The 14,204-nt window shown below is 41.5% G+C and overlaps 1 protein-coding gene across 1 annotated transcript in view; it reads left to right on the top strand.

Moving 5' to 3' along the window:
- The window catches only part of FRMPD4 (FERM and PDZ domain containing 4), a 204,240-nt gene that overhangs the window by 167,989 nt on the left and 22,047 nt on the right, over nt 1-14,204 (top strand). The window contains exons 7-8 of the mRNA XM_052663584.1: nt 2,888-3,019; nt 8,254-8,373. Coding sequence (XP_052519544.1) covers nt 2,888-3,019; nt 8,254-8,373 — 252 coding nt within the window. The remainder of the gene's footprint in view (nt 1-2,887; nt 3,020-8,253; nt 8,374-14,204) is intronic.

The following is a 14,204-nucleotide window of genomic DNA, read 5'->3' as shown; positions in this document are numbered from 1 at the left end:
AATATATAAATAAGTGGCCATGGCCAGATTTGAAATGAAAGGTCCAGGCTCTAGTTTGAAGACCCCTGACCTAACTTCAAAGAGATACTCCCTCTGATATTGTGTCTTGTTCCATGACACCAACTGGTCAGAAAAGCTCCTTGCCATTGGACCCCTTACCCATCTGAAGATATGGGTGAAGATTTGAATGCATTTCTTAACTGAAATAAATTTAAATTTAAAAGAGAGCCCTAAAAAAAGAGAGAGAGCCCTGTTGTTAATTCCTTCTGGCCTCTTTATTATAGGAACCCACCCCAGACGAAGTTTGATTTCCCTGAGAATGGCAGATGATAGTGAGAAGATGGGGAGCAATGTGAAGAATTCACATCAAATTAAAGTTATCTTAGCTTATGCCTAATAGCCTTATTATCACAATAGATGCAGCCTGGTAGGCATAAAATGGAAATAGTATAGGTGTGAAAGGGATATGACACTGTTTAAGAAAAATTGCCAAAATTTTTGCTTACAGATTCACAATAGGGTAATGTTATTGCTATCACATGTCCTTCCCGGTGATTCAGAAAAATGTTTTATAAAGAATGTGTTGCCACACAGAGGCTGGTTTTGTTTTTTTCTGAGACTTGAGCAAAAATTCTGGAAGAGAATCCCTTTATGAAATTCATAATAGTCATGGAATTTCTGTTGAATGATTTTTTTTTCCTGGTGAGTAGTTATGGGGATCTTTGTTTTAAAGGGGCCTGAATAAATTTAAAATGATCCACAGAGAAAAATCAAAACCTCAAGAAAGATCAATTAAAAATTTTTTTTTTCTCTATGGCAGGGGTTTCTCTCTCTTGACATTGGCGATACTTGGGACCAGATAATTCCTTTCATGCTAATAGCATCCCCAACCCCAGTGTGACAACCAAAAGTATCTCCAGAAATTGCCAAATGTTGCTGTGGGGCAAAATTTCTCTGGGTGGAACACCACTGCTCTATGAGATTTTCAGCATCTGAGTATTAATTATCTTTGAAGAGAGATCATTTACTTGTTTTCAAGTACATGAAAAAGTAATGGTTGACGACATTTGTTTGCATTGCAGTACACTTGTGTTTGTGTATAGAACACCTTTCTGATCATAAGCGTTTAATTGTATAAAGGATTACTGACACAGCTTGTTCATTCTACCCTCCTCAAAGATTTAAAATAGAAGCTGATATATGTATATTGTTACATCAATGAAAATAACCAATAAACAATCAAAAATCAGAATAGAAAACATTTTTATTTGAGCCAAACTGAGGACTATAGACCTGAAGCCAGCTTCCCAGAATGCTTTAGGAAAAGCATGGTTTTCAGCACAGTTTTATATCTTGTCAGAAAAAAAGAACATTAAACAGGTCAGCAATACATTGCTTCAGAATTTCAAAACAAACCCAGACCAGCATGTACACAACGAATCAATCTGGCCTTGCCACCCAGGTAGGGAGTCCTATCATCAGAGAAAGACCAGCATTGGCATCCCAGGAAAGGATAGATTTCATCTTTATTTTTAACCTAGGCATTCATGACTTCTGGTCAATGGGCCCTTTACTTTAATAATTAAAGCAGGTGCACAATGTTTGCTAGGCCACAGACAGACTGTTCAAGTTAGCAAAATTCAGGTTAACTCATGCATAAGCTGGAATGACTTCCCAAGACCTCATTATGTGAAAATTTCTTTTATCAACTTGATACCCTAACTGTGCCAAGCAGTGCTGTAATCTGTGCTGTCTATGAATTCGTGTAGTCCTGGTATCTGTTCTGCGGCAGATATCTTTATGATCCCTGGTTGACAGACAAGGACACTAAGGTACCTCAAAGTGAAGTAACTGGCCCTAAGCTGCCAGCGGATACAGAAACCTGACTGTTTGCAGAACCCATTTCCTTACTACCACCATGTACGCTTACAGAGGGGTTGGCAAGCTTTTTCTTTTTTCTGCAAAGAGTCAGATAGATAGCAGATATTTGGGGCTTCCCAGGCCACACAGTCTCCATTGCCACCAGTTTCAGGTCTGCCCAGGCAGAGCACAAAAGTAGCCCATATATAAAGAGATGAATGAGACTGGGTTCCAGCTAGATTTGGCCTGCAGGCCAAGCCCTGGGGTAGACCGCTTTCAGGGATGGTTCAGTTGCCTCCCCATTTAGAATGAGGGTGTCTGAGCCAACTCCACTGCACGATCTGTGGCCAGGCTCTCTAAGACCTTAGGTGATAGGTAAGATCCTCTTCCAGCCGTGTACCAGACTGCTTCTCCGTGTCTGAAGTCCATAAAGAATTGGGGTGGGGGGTTGGCCAGGAAAAGGGCAAACAGAGAAAGAAGGCCCCATATCTGTATCTTTCGGGGGGTGTTTGGAGCATCAAGCTTAAGAATCAATCAAAGGTACAAAACAGAAAAATCAGCCTATTTGTACACTTTTGAGTCATGGTAAACTCCTTGGCTGTCTTGACTACTAACTCCAGAGGGTACCTGGATTGGTTTTAATTGAAGTAGAATTGATGTACAATCTTATGTTAGTTTCAGGAGTACAGTACTGTGATTCACTTATATAGAGAGATATAGATATGTATATATCTATGTATATTGTTTTTCAGATTCTTTTCCCTTAGAGATAAGTACAAAATATTGAACAGAGTTCCCTGTGCTACACACTAGGTCCTTGTTGGTTATCTATTTTATATATAGTAAGGTGCATAGGTTAATTGTAATCTCTTAATTTATCCCTCCCCCCCTCTCCCCTTTGATCACCACAAGTTTGTTTTCTATGTCTGCGGGTCTGCTTCTGTTTTGCATATAAGGTCATTTATATGTGGAATCTAAAAAGGCTATCTTGATTTTGATCACATATCTTCAATGTTTCCTCTGTAAGGATGTCATCTTAACCCTTCAAGAGAAGCTCTCCATCAAAGGCATCGAACATTTCTCCCTCATGCTGGAGCAGAGGACGGAAGGGGCTGGAACAAAGCTGCTTTTGCTTCATGAACAGGAGACCCTAACTCAGGTGCGTGAATGCTGCCCGCGGTCCACGCTGCCTGGCCGAGCAGAGGCCACCCAGCCCCGAGCTCCCTTGTCCTTGAATCGTTTCAGCACCTTCCCCACAGCCCTGGGCAGCCCCACTAAAGGAAGTGCTGGCATTCATAATGGATTTTACACCTCAAGGTGATGTTTCCCTTTTCATCAATTTTTCATAGACTGTCAGTTGCTCTCACAAGCAAAATTGTCAAAGGCTCAGCAGTGACTCACTGGGGGCGGTGGCTCTGCAGAATTATATGTTATGTGATGGTAATGACTTATTCACCTGTTCCAATAATTGATCTCTAGAAACTATTAAAAAGAAATGCTTTCTGAGATGATTTAAATGAAGCCCAAATCATATTTCATTCTTTTAAGTTCCAAGTGCCTACCTTGGAGTTTTTTTTGGAAGCCTGAAATCCTTGACCCAGTCCTGCCCACTATAAATATGTAACCCACCAATGTGTCCCTGGTGGCTCAGGGGGCTTCCCTGGTGGCTCAGATGGTAAAGCGTCTGCCTGCAATGCAGGAGACCCAGCTTCGATCCCTGGATCAGGAAGATCCCCTGGAGAAGGCAATGGCACCCCACTCCAGTACTCTTGCCTGGAAAATCCCATGGATGGAGGAGCCTGGTGGGCTACAGTCCATGGGGTCACAAAGAGTTGGACACAACTGAGCAACTTCACTTTTCAATGTGTCCCAGCTCCTGGTCACCAAGGTGCCACCCCCATCTGTTAGCTGGGGAGCCAGGCAGGCTGCTTGGCTGCTGAACTCAGCACAGCACCGTGACTTTCCCTGTGATTCCACACAGGCATGGTCTTTGTTGTATGTACAAGGGATTTCACCAAATTTCTCTTATGTAGGAGAGTTCAACGAAGAGGGGACTTTTTGCACAGGGGTGTGAGCAGACACCAGGAGAGGCAGGCAGTCAAGTCACCCCCACATGGATGGAGTAGCAAAAAGTGTCATCATGCTTAGTTGCTTTTTGGTTGTCACACAATTAAAAGCCATACATCGGGACCTGGAGGTATCCTCAACTCTCTCGATTCAATAAAACTTGATGTGATGACTTTCTTACAAAGTCAGTATTTGTGTTCATTTATATTCCTCTCTCTAAACTTGACCTTTTATTTTTATCTACCTGTTGATATTTTAAATCTCATCTAATTGTTTATTATTGTTTGTTATTATACCAAAACACACTTGGAACCAGATGACTTTTTTATTCGTTGTACGGGAATGACATTTGTCATTATAGGGGAACGACTCCTGATATATTCATCATTATAGGGGAATGGTCCCTGATATAGTCGTCGTTATTGGGTAATGACCCTTGATATATTCGCTGTATAGGGGAATGACCCCTGATATACAGAGTCCCACATGTGAAAGGCCAGTATTTTGCTGAGTTCCCCCATAAGCCAATCTTTAGACAAGGATTTGGACTCCAGTGGTTTATTTGGGAGGTGACACTGGGAAATACTGGGAGAGGAATAGGAGGGGAAATGGGATAAGGGGGTGCCACTAAAGAATGTTTTCAAGCCAGTTTCCATTGTGGACAGCTGGAGCTCAGTCCCACTGGGGACACTGGGAACCAGAAGAGAGCACGCCTCAGAGGTTTCCCCCTCAACGGGAAAGGGGACTGGGGTTTTGTCTGCTAACATCCTGTCCATAATTGGGGGTGGGCTTCTCCCAAGGACAGCTACTCCCTGGCTGTGCTGGTTTGCCCTGGACTGGCAGATGGTCACAGGTGTTTGCAGTACCAGCCTTCACCTTGGAGCAGTAAATGCCAAGGGGATGTGGGTGGACAGCCAGTTACTATGAGTCTAATGGAAACCTCCCACAACTTTTTGATATTTCTATTTCTGCCTTCCCCCAGAACTTCCATCTACCACCTAGAGATTCTTTCAAAAATCTTTTCTGATGCTAGGTAATCATAACTTCTCATTCTAGGTTGATTTCCAATTTTTAAATTCCTCTTAAAACATTAGAAGGAAACAAAAACCCTCTAACGATGATTCTTCCCTTATCTTTCTAAAAGACGCTTTGTTTTGTCTTTCATCAGAACTAATAACAAAGTGCTGAAACTTGAATATTCTCTCTAGACAGAAAATTGACAGTATAAATATCCTGAAACAAATTGGCTATATGCCTTTGAATTCAATACATTTGAAAACTTGACCCGTAAAATATTTATAGGCATGATAGAAAGGAGGAGTAAGTATAAGAAATATGTCCAATAACAAAAATTGTTTTAAAACATTTACCTGTGATGAAAACCCCCAAGGAACTGCTAAGCAACTCTACCTGAATTTTTAGCAGTTTGACACTAAACTTCTATCTAGAAAATAATATTGTTATTTACATACTACCTAAAATTTCCAAGAATTTGGGTTTTTTGCTTGTTTTAGAGACTGTAACTCTTATGGACTGCCATTTTTAATGAGTCTAACTGCAGATGGTGACTGCAGCCATGAAATTAAAAGATGCTTACTCCTTGGAAGAAAAGTTATGACCAACCTAGATAGTATATTCAAAAGCAGAGATGTTACTTTGCCGACTAAGGTCCGTCTAGTCAAGGCTATGGTTTTCCAGTAGTCATATATGGATATGAAAGTTGGACTGTGAAGAAGGCTGAGTGCCGAAGAACTGATGCTTTTGAACTGTGGTGTTGGAGAAGACTCTTGAGAGTCCCTTGGACTGCAAGGAGATCCAACCAGTCCATTCTGAAGGAGATCAGCCCTGGGATATCTTTGGAAGGCATGATGCTGAGGCTGAGGCTCCGGTACTTTGGCCACCTCATGGGAAGAGTTGACTCATTGGAAAAGACTCTGATGCTGGGAGGGATTGGGGGCAGGAGGAGAAGGGGACAACAGAGGATGAGATGGCTAGATGGCATCACTGACTCGATGGACATGAGTCTGAGTGAACTCGGGGAGTTGGTGATGGACAGGGAGGCCTGGCGTGCTGTGATTCATGGGGTCGCAAAGAGTCGGACACGACTGACTGAACAGAACTGAACTGAAAGCATGCTTTTGCATTCCATTCATTTATTTCCCAAAACTAGTGTAACCTACTACTGATAAAAATAGACTCAAGGTGGCTTATGGAAAATTCAGGACAGATTGTGAAAAGTGAGACTGTTAGTCACTAAGTCGTGTCCGACTCTTTGCGACCCCATGGACAGTAGTTTGCAGGCTCTTCTGTCCAAGGGATGCTCCAGGCAAGAATACTGGAGTGGGTTGCCATTTCCTTCTCCAGAGGATCTTCCCGAGCCAGGGATCGAACCCCAGTCTCTACCACTAATTAAAGGAGCCAGAGATACGATGACCCCTGACTTTCTACCATCAGAGCAGATCTTCTGGCAAAACACCCTGTGACGTCACTGTTACATGCAACAGCAGCCCTGCCAGCACCCAGTTCTCTTAGGGTCCCACATATCCTCCTTCCTGGTTTGCTTTATGATCAGCCAGTGATGACCAGCCTAGAGCTTATGGGCTCCTGAGTTCGCTCAGTTTTGCAATCCTGCCCACAGCTGGAAAGCTGGTTCTCAGGATGCCCAGTGTGCCTTTACATATGGGATGTGTTTTTCCTTTGAAATTCTTCTGTATAGCAGAGTCAGCAATGTAAATTCTCAGAGTGTGTGTGTGTGTGTGTGTGTGTGTGTGTGTGTGTGTGTGTGTATGAGTGTGTGCGCATGGAAACCAGGGACTCAATGAAGCTGTTATCAATACTATTTTTTCTTTTGAACATGTTTTTCTTTTTCTTTTCTTCTTTTGGCTTCACTGCACGGCTTGCAGGATCTTAATTCCCTGACAGGGATTGAACTCACCCAACAGCAGTGAAATCCAGGAAACTCTCTATTTTGAACTTTTATTTATTTATTTACTTTTTGTCTGCTACAGCATGTCCAACCTTATTTCCTCTAAGGAGTTGAACCCGTGCCCCCCTGTAGTGGAAGCACAGAGTAGTAACCACTGGACCATCAAGGAAATCCCCATCATATTTTGAACTTTTAAATAACAGTTCACAAACATTTTTTTTTGCCAGATTTTTCTGCTTCAGAATAGTAGTTACAAGTGCATGAAACTGCATGCAAGTGCATCAGAATGTATACCCAGATGCACAAAGCTACAAGTCAAACAACTGTGTGGGTTCATGCTGCACGCTTTTAATTTCATTGCACTGACCTCCTCTTTAAGGGAAGTTGAATATACCTTCTTTTTTAAAATATTTTTTTGTTTTTATTTTATTTTTTACCTTTTCTCTTGAAGTCCAGTGTCTTTCATTCATTCAGCTGTATGTGAACCACCTACTGTCCATTGACTGATTCCCTTTTGTTACAGAAAGAATTAAGAAACTAAGACCTAGCAGGTGTCACACACTGTGCTGGGGGAAAGGAAAGCAACTCAAAAGGATCCACGGTCCTTAACCATGAAGGACCTATATTATATTCTCAGCCCCTTTGAACAATCTGAAAATTCATGAGAGTAGAAATTGGGGTAGTTTTAGAAACTTGTGGACTCCAGATTTAGTGACTAGGCCAGAACGATTGTCCCCCAGCCTTTCAGTCGGATATCATGCAGGTTGTCACTGTCACGTTTTCACTGCTGCCGTCATCCTAGAGTCTAAGGGAGAAACCCGTGACAGTGGTATGCAGTGATAAACAGTAGTGGACAGTCTCTGCGCTTTTCCCCTGGGGCTCCTTTTGCGCCCTGCCCCCAGCCTCCCTTGAGTGTGTGACTGTCACTTACAACAGCCAGCATCTTCAGAGGACTGCCCTCAGACAGCTGGCACCCATCCTGTCCATACCTGAAAATTCACATCCCCCCGGGAGAGGCCAAAACCAGTGACTTATCTGTGCACCCGGGGGATCCATGGGGTAAGCTTCCCACCAGAATCCCCCCTGGGACACCCCACAGCCACCTCTGCTGAGCTGACCTGAGCTGGTTCCTCTGCTGTCTGGCATCCTTCCTCAGCTCCCTCACTGGCCTCTACTGGGAACAGTTCCTTTTTGAAGTCCCTCATTTCAGGGACTGCTGTGGGGGAACATGACCTAAGTCATAGGTGTGTGCAGTTTTCAGGGAATGAATATGGATGATAGATACTAAAATAACCTCAACCACTTCCTTCTTCAGTGTCCAGAGAAAGCTGCCTTTGCTTCTGGCCCACAGACCTTTCTGCCAGCACTGAAGGAGTCTTGTCATTGGTCTGTTCTTCTAGGTGACCCAGAGGCCCAGCTCCCATAAGATGAGATGTCTTTTCCGAATCAGCTTTGTCCCAAAGGATCCAATTGACCTTTTAAGGCGAGATCCAGTTGCTTTTGAGTATCTGTACGTTCAGGTACGTGATAACTGGGGCATGTTTCATACTAACATTGTGGGATGAATAAACTGTGGGGTTTTCCTCCCTGAATTCTTTCATTTGGGATCTTCTTTCTCTTCATACCTCACCCCCCACAAGCTTAATGTATTATAAAAGGATTCCATGGTGCTTTTATTTTAAATTGAAGTATAGTTGATTTACAATATCATGTTTCAGGTGTACAGCACAGCGATTCAGTTATATATATATATATTTATATATAAAGTATATATATATATACTTTTTCAGATCTCTTGCCTTATAGGTTATTATAAAATATTGAGTAAAGTTCCATAGTGCTTTTAAAATTTTCACTTGATTTTGATTTCATCCTTGTGAAAAAATGGCAAGAGTAGTAGATGAACTCTTTCATATCCGTCCCCTAGATTCACCAGTTATTCCCATTATACCACATTATTCTTATCTTCAGTGTGTGCACACATTCTCCTCGGCCCCCACCACACAGAATATTTTTTCTAAACCATATGAATGTCAGTTACTAAAACCATACTCATTTACCCCAAAATATGTCAGTGTATTTTGTAGTAACAAGGACATTTTCCAATATAATCATTACACAATTAACCAAATAAGCAAATGTGACACTGATACATTTCCATTATGTGATCTACAGTTTTATATCCAAAGTTTGCCCGTTGTCCTAAAACTGTCCTCTATATCAATTTTTTTCTAGGATAGGATCCACTCCAGGATCTCATTTTGTATTTAGTTGGCATGTCACTTTAGTCTCCTTCAATCTGGAGCATGCCTCACCTCAGCCTTTCTTTAATTTTCACAACCTTGACAGTTTTGCAGAATGCTGATCAGTTATTTTGTAGAAATCCCTCAATTTGGGTTTCTCTGATGTTTTCTCATGATTAGATGCAGCTCTGCACTGGGGGCAGAAAAGCAACACAAGTGACTCCACGCCCTCTGTAGTGCATTGTATCAGGAAGCACATGGTATCATTCTGTCCCCTCTGTGGTAAGGTTCACACTGCCTCTTTTTTTTTCTAGGAAGTTTTACACATTGACTCTTGTCAACATAAGCATTAAGTGATGTTTTCCAGAAATTACTACTTTCCCTTTTCTAGTTAATAAGTACTTTGCAGAAAGTCACTTTGCAACTCCCTGTTTATCATTTCACCTCTTCATTTTAGTATTCATTGATGATGCTTGCCCAAATCATAATATTATTATTATTGTAATGGTTGAAAATGACTTGCCTAATTCCATTATTTCTTCTTCAGTTATTCATTGGCATTCTCCTGTAAGAATTCCCTTCTCTTTTATTTATGTATTTTGTTCATTCATTTATTTGGTGCTTAGATTGTTCTAAAACATCATGATATTCATTGTAGTAGAATTACTAATTTCAAGGCAGTAAAACTTTAAGAAGATAGTATGTTTTGCAGTCTCTGTCTGATTCTGGGATATAATTTTCTAAAAAATAAGGCTTCCAGAAATGAGAATCTTTGCTAGTTTGTCCCAAAGGGAATTGATCCACTTGATATTTAGGCAGTATTCCTATATTTCTCTATAACTGCTTCCCATTACTCTTAAATTACCAATATAATCACATTAAACAGTAAGAACCCACTTACCTAATACTTAAGCATATACATTAGAATTACTCAAAGAGGTTGTAAACCTTAATGTAACCTTCCCCCAACAGAAAAAGGAGGTAAAAAAAATGCTGCTCTCTTTGGCTAGGGGATATCTGTTAAGTCAAAGGTTGCTGGAGCCCTAAGTAAGAAATACAAAGCAAAAAATGTAGGAAAAAGAAAAGAAATATTCCTTTACTCTGGGTAGTTGATAAACTGGTATTTTTTTACTATTCCTAGTATTTACTTGTACACTGCAAAGCTTTTGTGATCTTTAAAAAGTTGGGTGTGAAAAGAAAATAGAGGTTGGCAGAGAGATGTAGAAAAGATAAATGTCAGAGGTTAGGAATAGTGACAAATTAAGTAGCAATAAGCCCTGGAGAGCAGAAATTAAGTGGGAGAAGAAAAGCAGAACATACTGGAATATTTCAACCAACGAGGGCACTCACACTGTTAAATGTGTCCCACCTCTTTGGAGGAGACTATGGTATTTAGAGCTGAATGTGGAATGAAGCAGGGCAAAGACTAACAGAGTTTTGCCAAGAAAATGCATTGGTCATAGCAAACACCCTCTCCCAACAATGTAAGAGAAGACTCTACACATGGACATCACCAAATGGTCAACACCAAAATCAGATTGATTATATTCTTTGCAGCCAAAGATGGAGAAGCTCTATGCAGTCAACAAAAACAAGACCAGGAGCTGACTGTGGCTCAGATCATGAACTCCTTATTACCAAATTCAGACTTAAATTGAAGAAAGTAGGGGAAACCACTAGACCATTCAGGCATGACCTAAATCAAATCCCTTACGATTATACAGTGGAAGTGAGAAATAGATTTAAGGGCCTAGATCTGATAGATAGAGTGCCTGATGAACTATGGAATGAGGTTTGTGACACTGTACAGGAGACAGGGATCAAGACCATCCCCATGGAAAAGAAATGCAAAAAAGCAAAATGGCTGTCTGGGGAGGCCTTACAAATAGCTGTGAAAAGAAGAGAGGCGAAAAGCAAAGGAGAAAAGGAAAGATATAAGCATCTGAATGCAGAGGTCCAAAGAACAGCAAGAAGAGATAAGAAAGCCTTCTTCAGCGATCAATGCAAAGAAATAGAGGAAAACAACAGAATGGGAAAGACTAGAGATCTCTTCAAGAAAATTAGAGATACCAAGGGAACATTTCATGCAAAGATGGGCTCGATAAAGGACGGAAATGGTATGGACCTAACAGAAGCAGAAGATATTAAGAAGAGGTGGCAAGAATACACAGAAGAACTGTACGAAAAAGATCTTCACAACCCAGATAATCACTATGGTGTGATCACTCATCTAGAGCCAGACGTCCTGGTATGTGAAGTCAAGTGGGCCTTAGAAAGCATCACTAGGAACAAAGCTAGTGGATGTGATGGCATTCCAGTTGAGCTATTTCAAATCCTGAAAGATGTTGCTGTGAAAGTGCTGCACTCAATATGCCAGCAAATTTGGAAAACTCAGCAGTGGCCACAGGACTGGAAAAGGTCAGTTTTCATTCCAATCCCAAAGAAAGGCAATGCCAAAGAATGCTCAAACTACCACACAATTGCACTCATCTCACATGCTAGTAAAGTAATGCTCAAAGTTCTCCAAGCCAGGCTTCAGCAATACGTGAACCGTGAACTTCCTGATGTTCAAGCTGGTTTTAGAAAAGGCAGAGGAACCAGAGATCAAATTGCCAACATCCGCTGGATCATGGAAAAAGCAAGAGAGTTCCAGAAAAACATCTACTTCTGCTTTATTGACTATGCCAAAGCCTTTGACTGTGTGGATCACAATCAACTGTGGAAAATTCTGAAAGAGATGGGAATACCAGACCACCTGACCTGCCTCTTGAGAAACCTGTATACAGGTCAGGAAGCAACAGTTAGAACTGGACATGGAACAACAGACTGGTTTCAAATAGGAAAAGGAGTACGTCAAGGCTGTATATAGTCACCCTGCTTATTTAACTTATATGCAGAGTACATCATGAGAAACGCTGGGCTGGAAGAAACACAAGCTGGAATCAAGATTGCCGGGAGAAATATCAATAACCTCAGATATGCAGATGACACCACCCTTATGGCAGAAAGTGAAGAAGAACGAAAAAGCCTCTTGATGAAAGTGAAAGGGGAGAGTGAAAAAGTTGACTTAAAGCTCAACATTCAGAAAACGAAGATCATGGCATCCGATCCCATCACTTCATGGGAAATAGATGGGGAAACAGTGGAAACAGTATCAGACTTTATTTTTTGGTGCTCCAAGATCACTGCAGATGGTGACTGCAGCCATGAAATTAAAAGACGCTTACTCCTTGGAAGAAAAGTTGTGACCAACCTAGATAGCATATTCAAAAGCAGAGACATTACTTTGCCAACTAAGGTCCGTCTAGTCAAGGCTATGGTTTTTCCTGTAGTCACGTATGGATGTGAGAGTTGGACTGTGAAGAAGGCTGAGCGCCGAAGAATTGATGCTTCTGAACTGTGGTGTTGGAGAAGACTCTTGAGAGTCCCTTGGACTGCAAGGAGATCCAACCAGTCCATTCTGAAGGAGGTCAGCCCTGGGATATCTTTGGAAGGAATGATGCTGAGGCTGAGGCTCCAGTACTTTGGCCACCTCATGGGAAGAGTTGACTCATTGGAAAAGACCCTGATGCTGGGGGGGATTGGGGGCAGGAGGAGAAAGGGATGACAGAGGATGAGATGGCTGGATGGCATCAGTGACTCAATGGACGTGAGTCTGAGTGAACTCGGGGAGATGGTGATGGACAGGGAGGCCTGGCGTGCTGCGATTCATGGGGTTGCAAAGAGTCAGATATGACTGAGCGACTGAACTGAACTGAACTGAGGATGTTTACTGTTCATGTAGATAAACCGCAATCATCAGGAAAAGGTAATCCTACTCCAAATAGATGTGCGGTGCACTCCATTTCTATCCAGATCAATGAACTGCCATGAGTTCGGCTTCCTTAAATGTTAAACTTTGGTTCCCTGGACCCCTCAACAATATTCCCTCTTCCCCAAAGGCCAGGTAACCCAGACCTGAGTCCACAGGACAGCCTGATTCTCAGCTGACCTGTTACTGCATCTTCCCCATATTCCTACTGAGAACTGACCCAGGGCTCTGCCACTGCAACTCACATCACATATACTATGTTTTAAGCTTATTAGTTGCAAATACACAGTTACAGGTGCCTATCAGTGCATGGCTCTATAACACGATATGCATTCAGTTGTCATTCTCTATAATTATATACTCATCCCATTAACAAGATGATGCTTTAAAACCATTTACTCGGCTTCTGTTTTAAACATCACAAATTTATTGCATTTCTAAAAGAAGAACACAGTTGTGTTTGTCTTGGGGAGGGGAGACCTTTTAAGGACCCTGGGAGTACTGCTAAGCATGGTTCTATTTAAGTCTGTTTACTCAAATCTAATGTAGTTCATGGAGATCTTTCTTATTCCAAAAATACGTCCTTTATACCTGTGGAACTGTCCTGAGAACAGGAAAACCTGCTGGGACTCTTGCCCTGGGACTAGCTGAAGACTGAAGATATATCTGCTTTCTTACCTTGTGTGTTGCTTGGCTGGTGGATTAGCTATTCCTTCAAGTAGTAGCCAGTGATGGGTGGTGGGGTGGGGGTGGGGACCATGTTATGGTGGGTGATAGAGACCAAAATTAATCTATCATCATCTCATTTATCCTTCACTGAGAACAGGAAATGAAAATTTCTTGGACTTAGACCCCTGTTTCAAAATGCCTTGTATCATACAACATGCAGTCTGTCTAAAATTATGTATGTGTCTAGCATGAGTCCATGGACCTGCAAATGGTTCTATGTCCCAAGTGTTGATTTTAAGGTACTAAAAGGATGCAATAAAATTAGCCTAGAGAACAAAAGAGGAAGTAGAAACAGTGTCTATCACATTACACAGCCAAAAATCAATTCAACTTAGTGAGCTCTTACTGAGGGCAGTGGCCATTGATGAGGTGAGCCATGACAATGACCACAGAGGTTTCAGTAGTGACAATATATAGAAATGTCTTAACCATTAATGGACCATGAAGTATTTTACAGATTTTAGCATATCTAATAACACTAAGCCCTAATAATCCAGACTCTTCTAATTCATAATTATAATAAGCTCTTCTGACATTTTACTGTCCACCATCTAGTTTTTAAAAAGAT

Source organism: Budorcas taxicolor, chromosome X, assembly GCF_023091745.1.
Source record: "Budorcas taxicolor isolate Tak-1 chromosome X, Takin1.1, whole genome shotgun sequence".
NCBI classification, from domain to species: domain Eukaryota; kingdom Metazoa; phylum Chordata; class Mammalia; order Artiodactyla; family Bovidae; genus Budorcas; species Budorcas taxicolor.
Note: the sequence above shows the minus strand (reverse complement) of the source record. Positions and strands in the feature narration are given on the sequence as shown.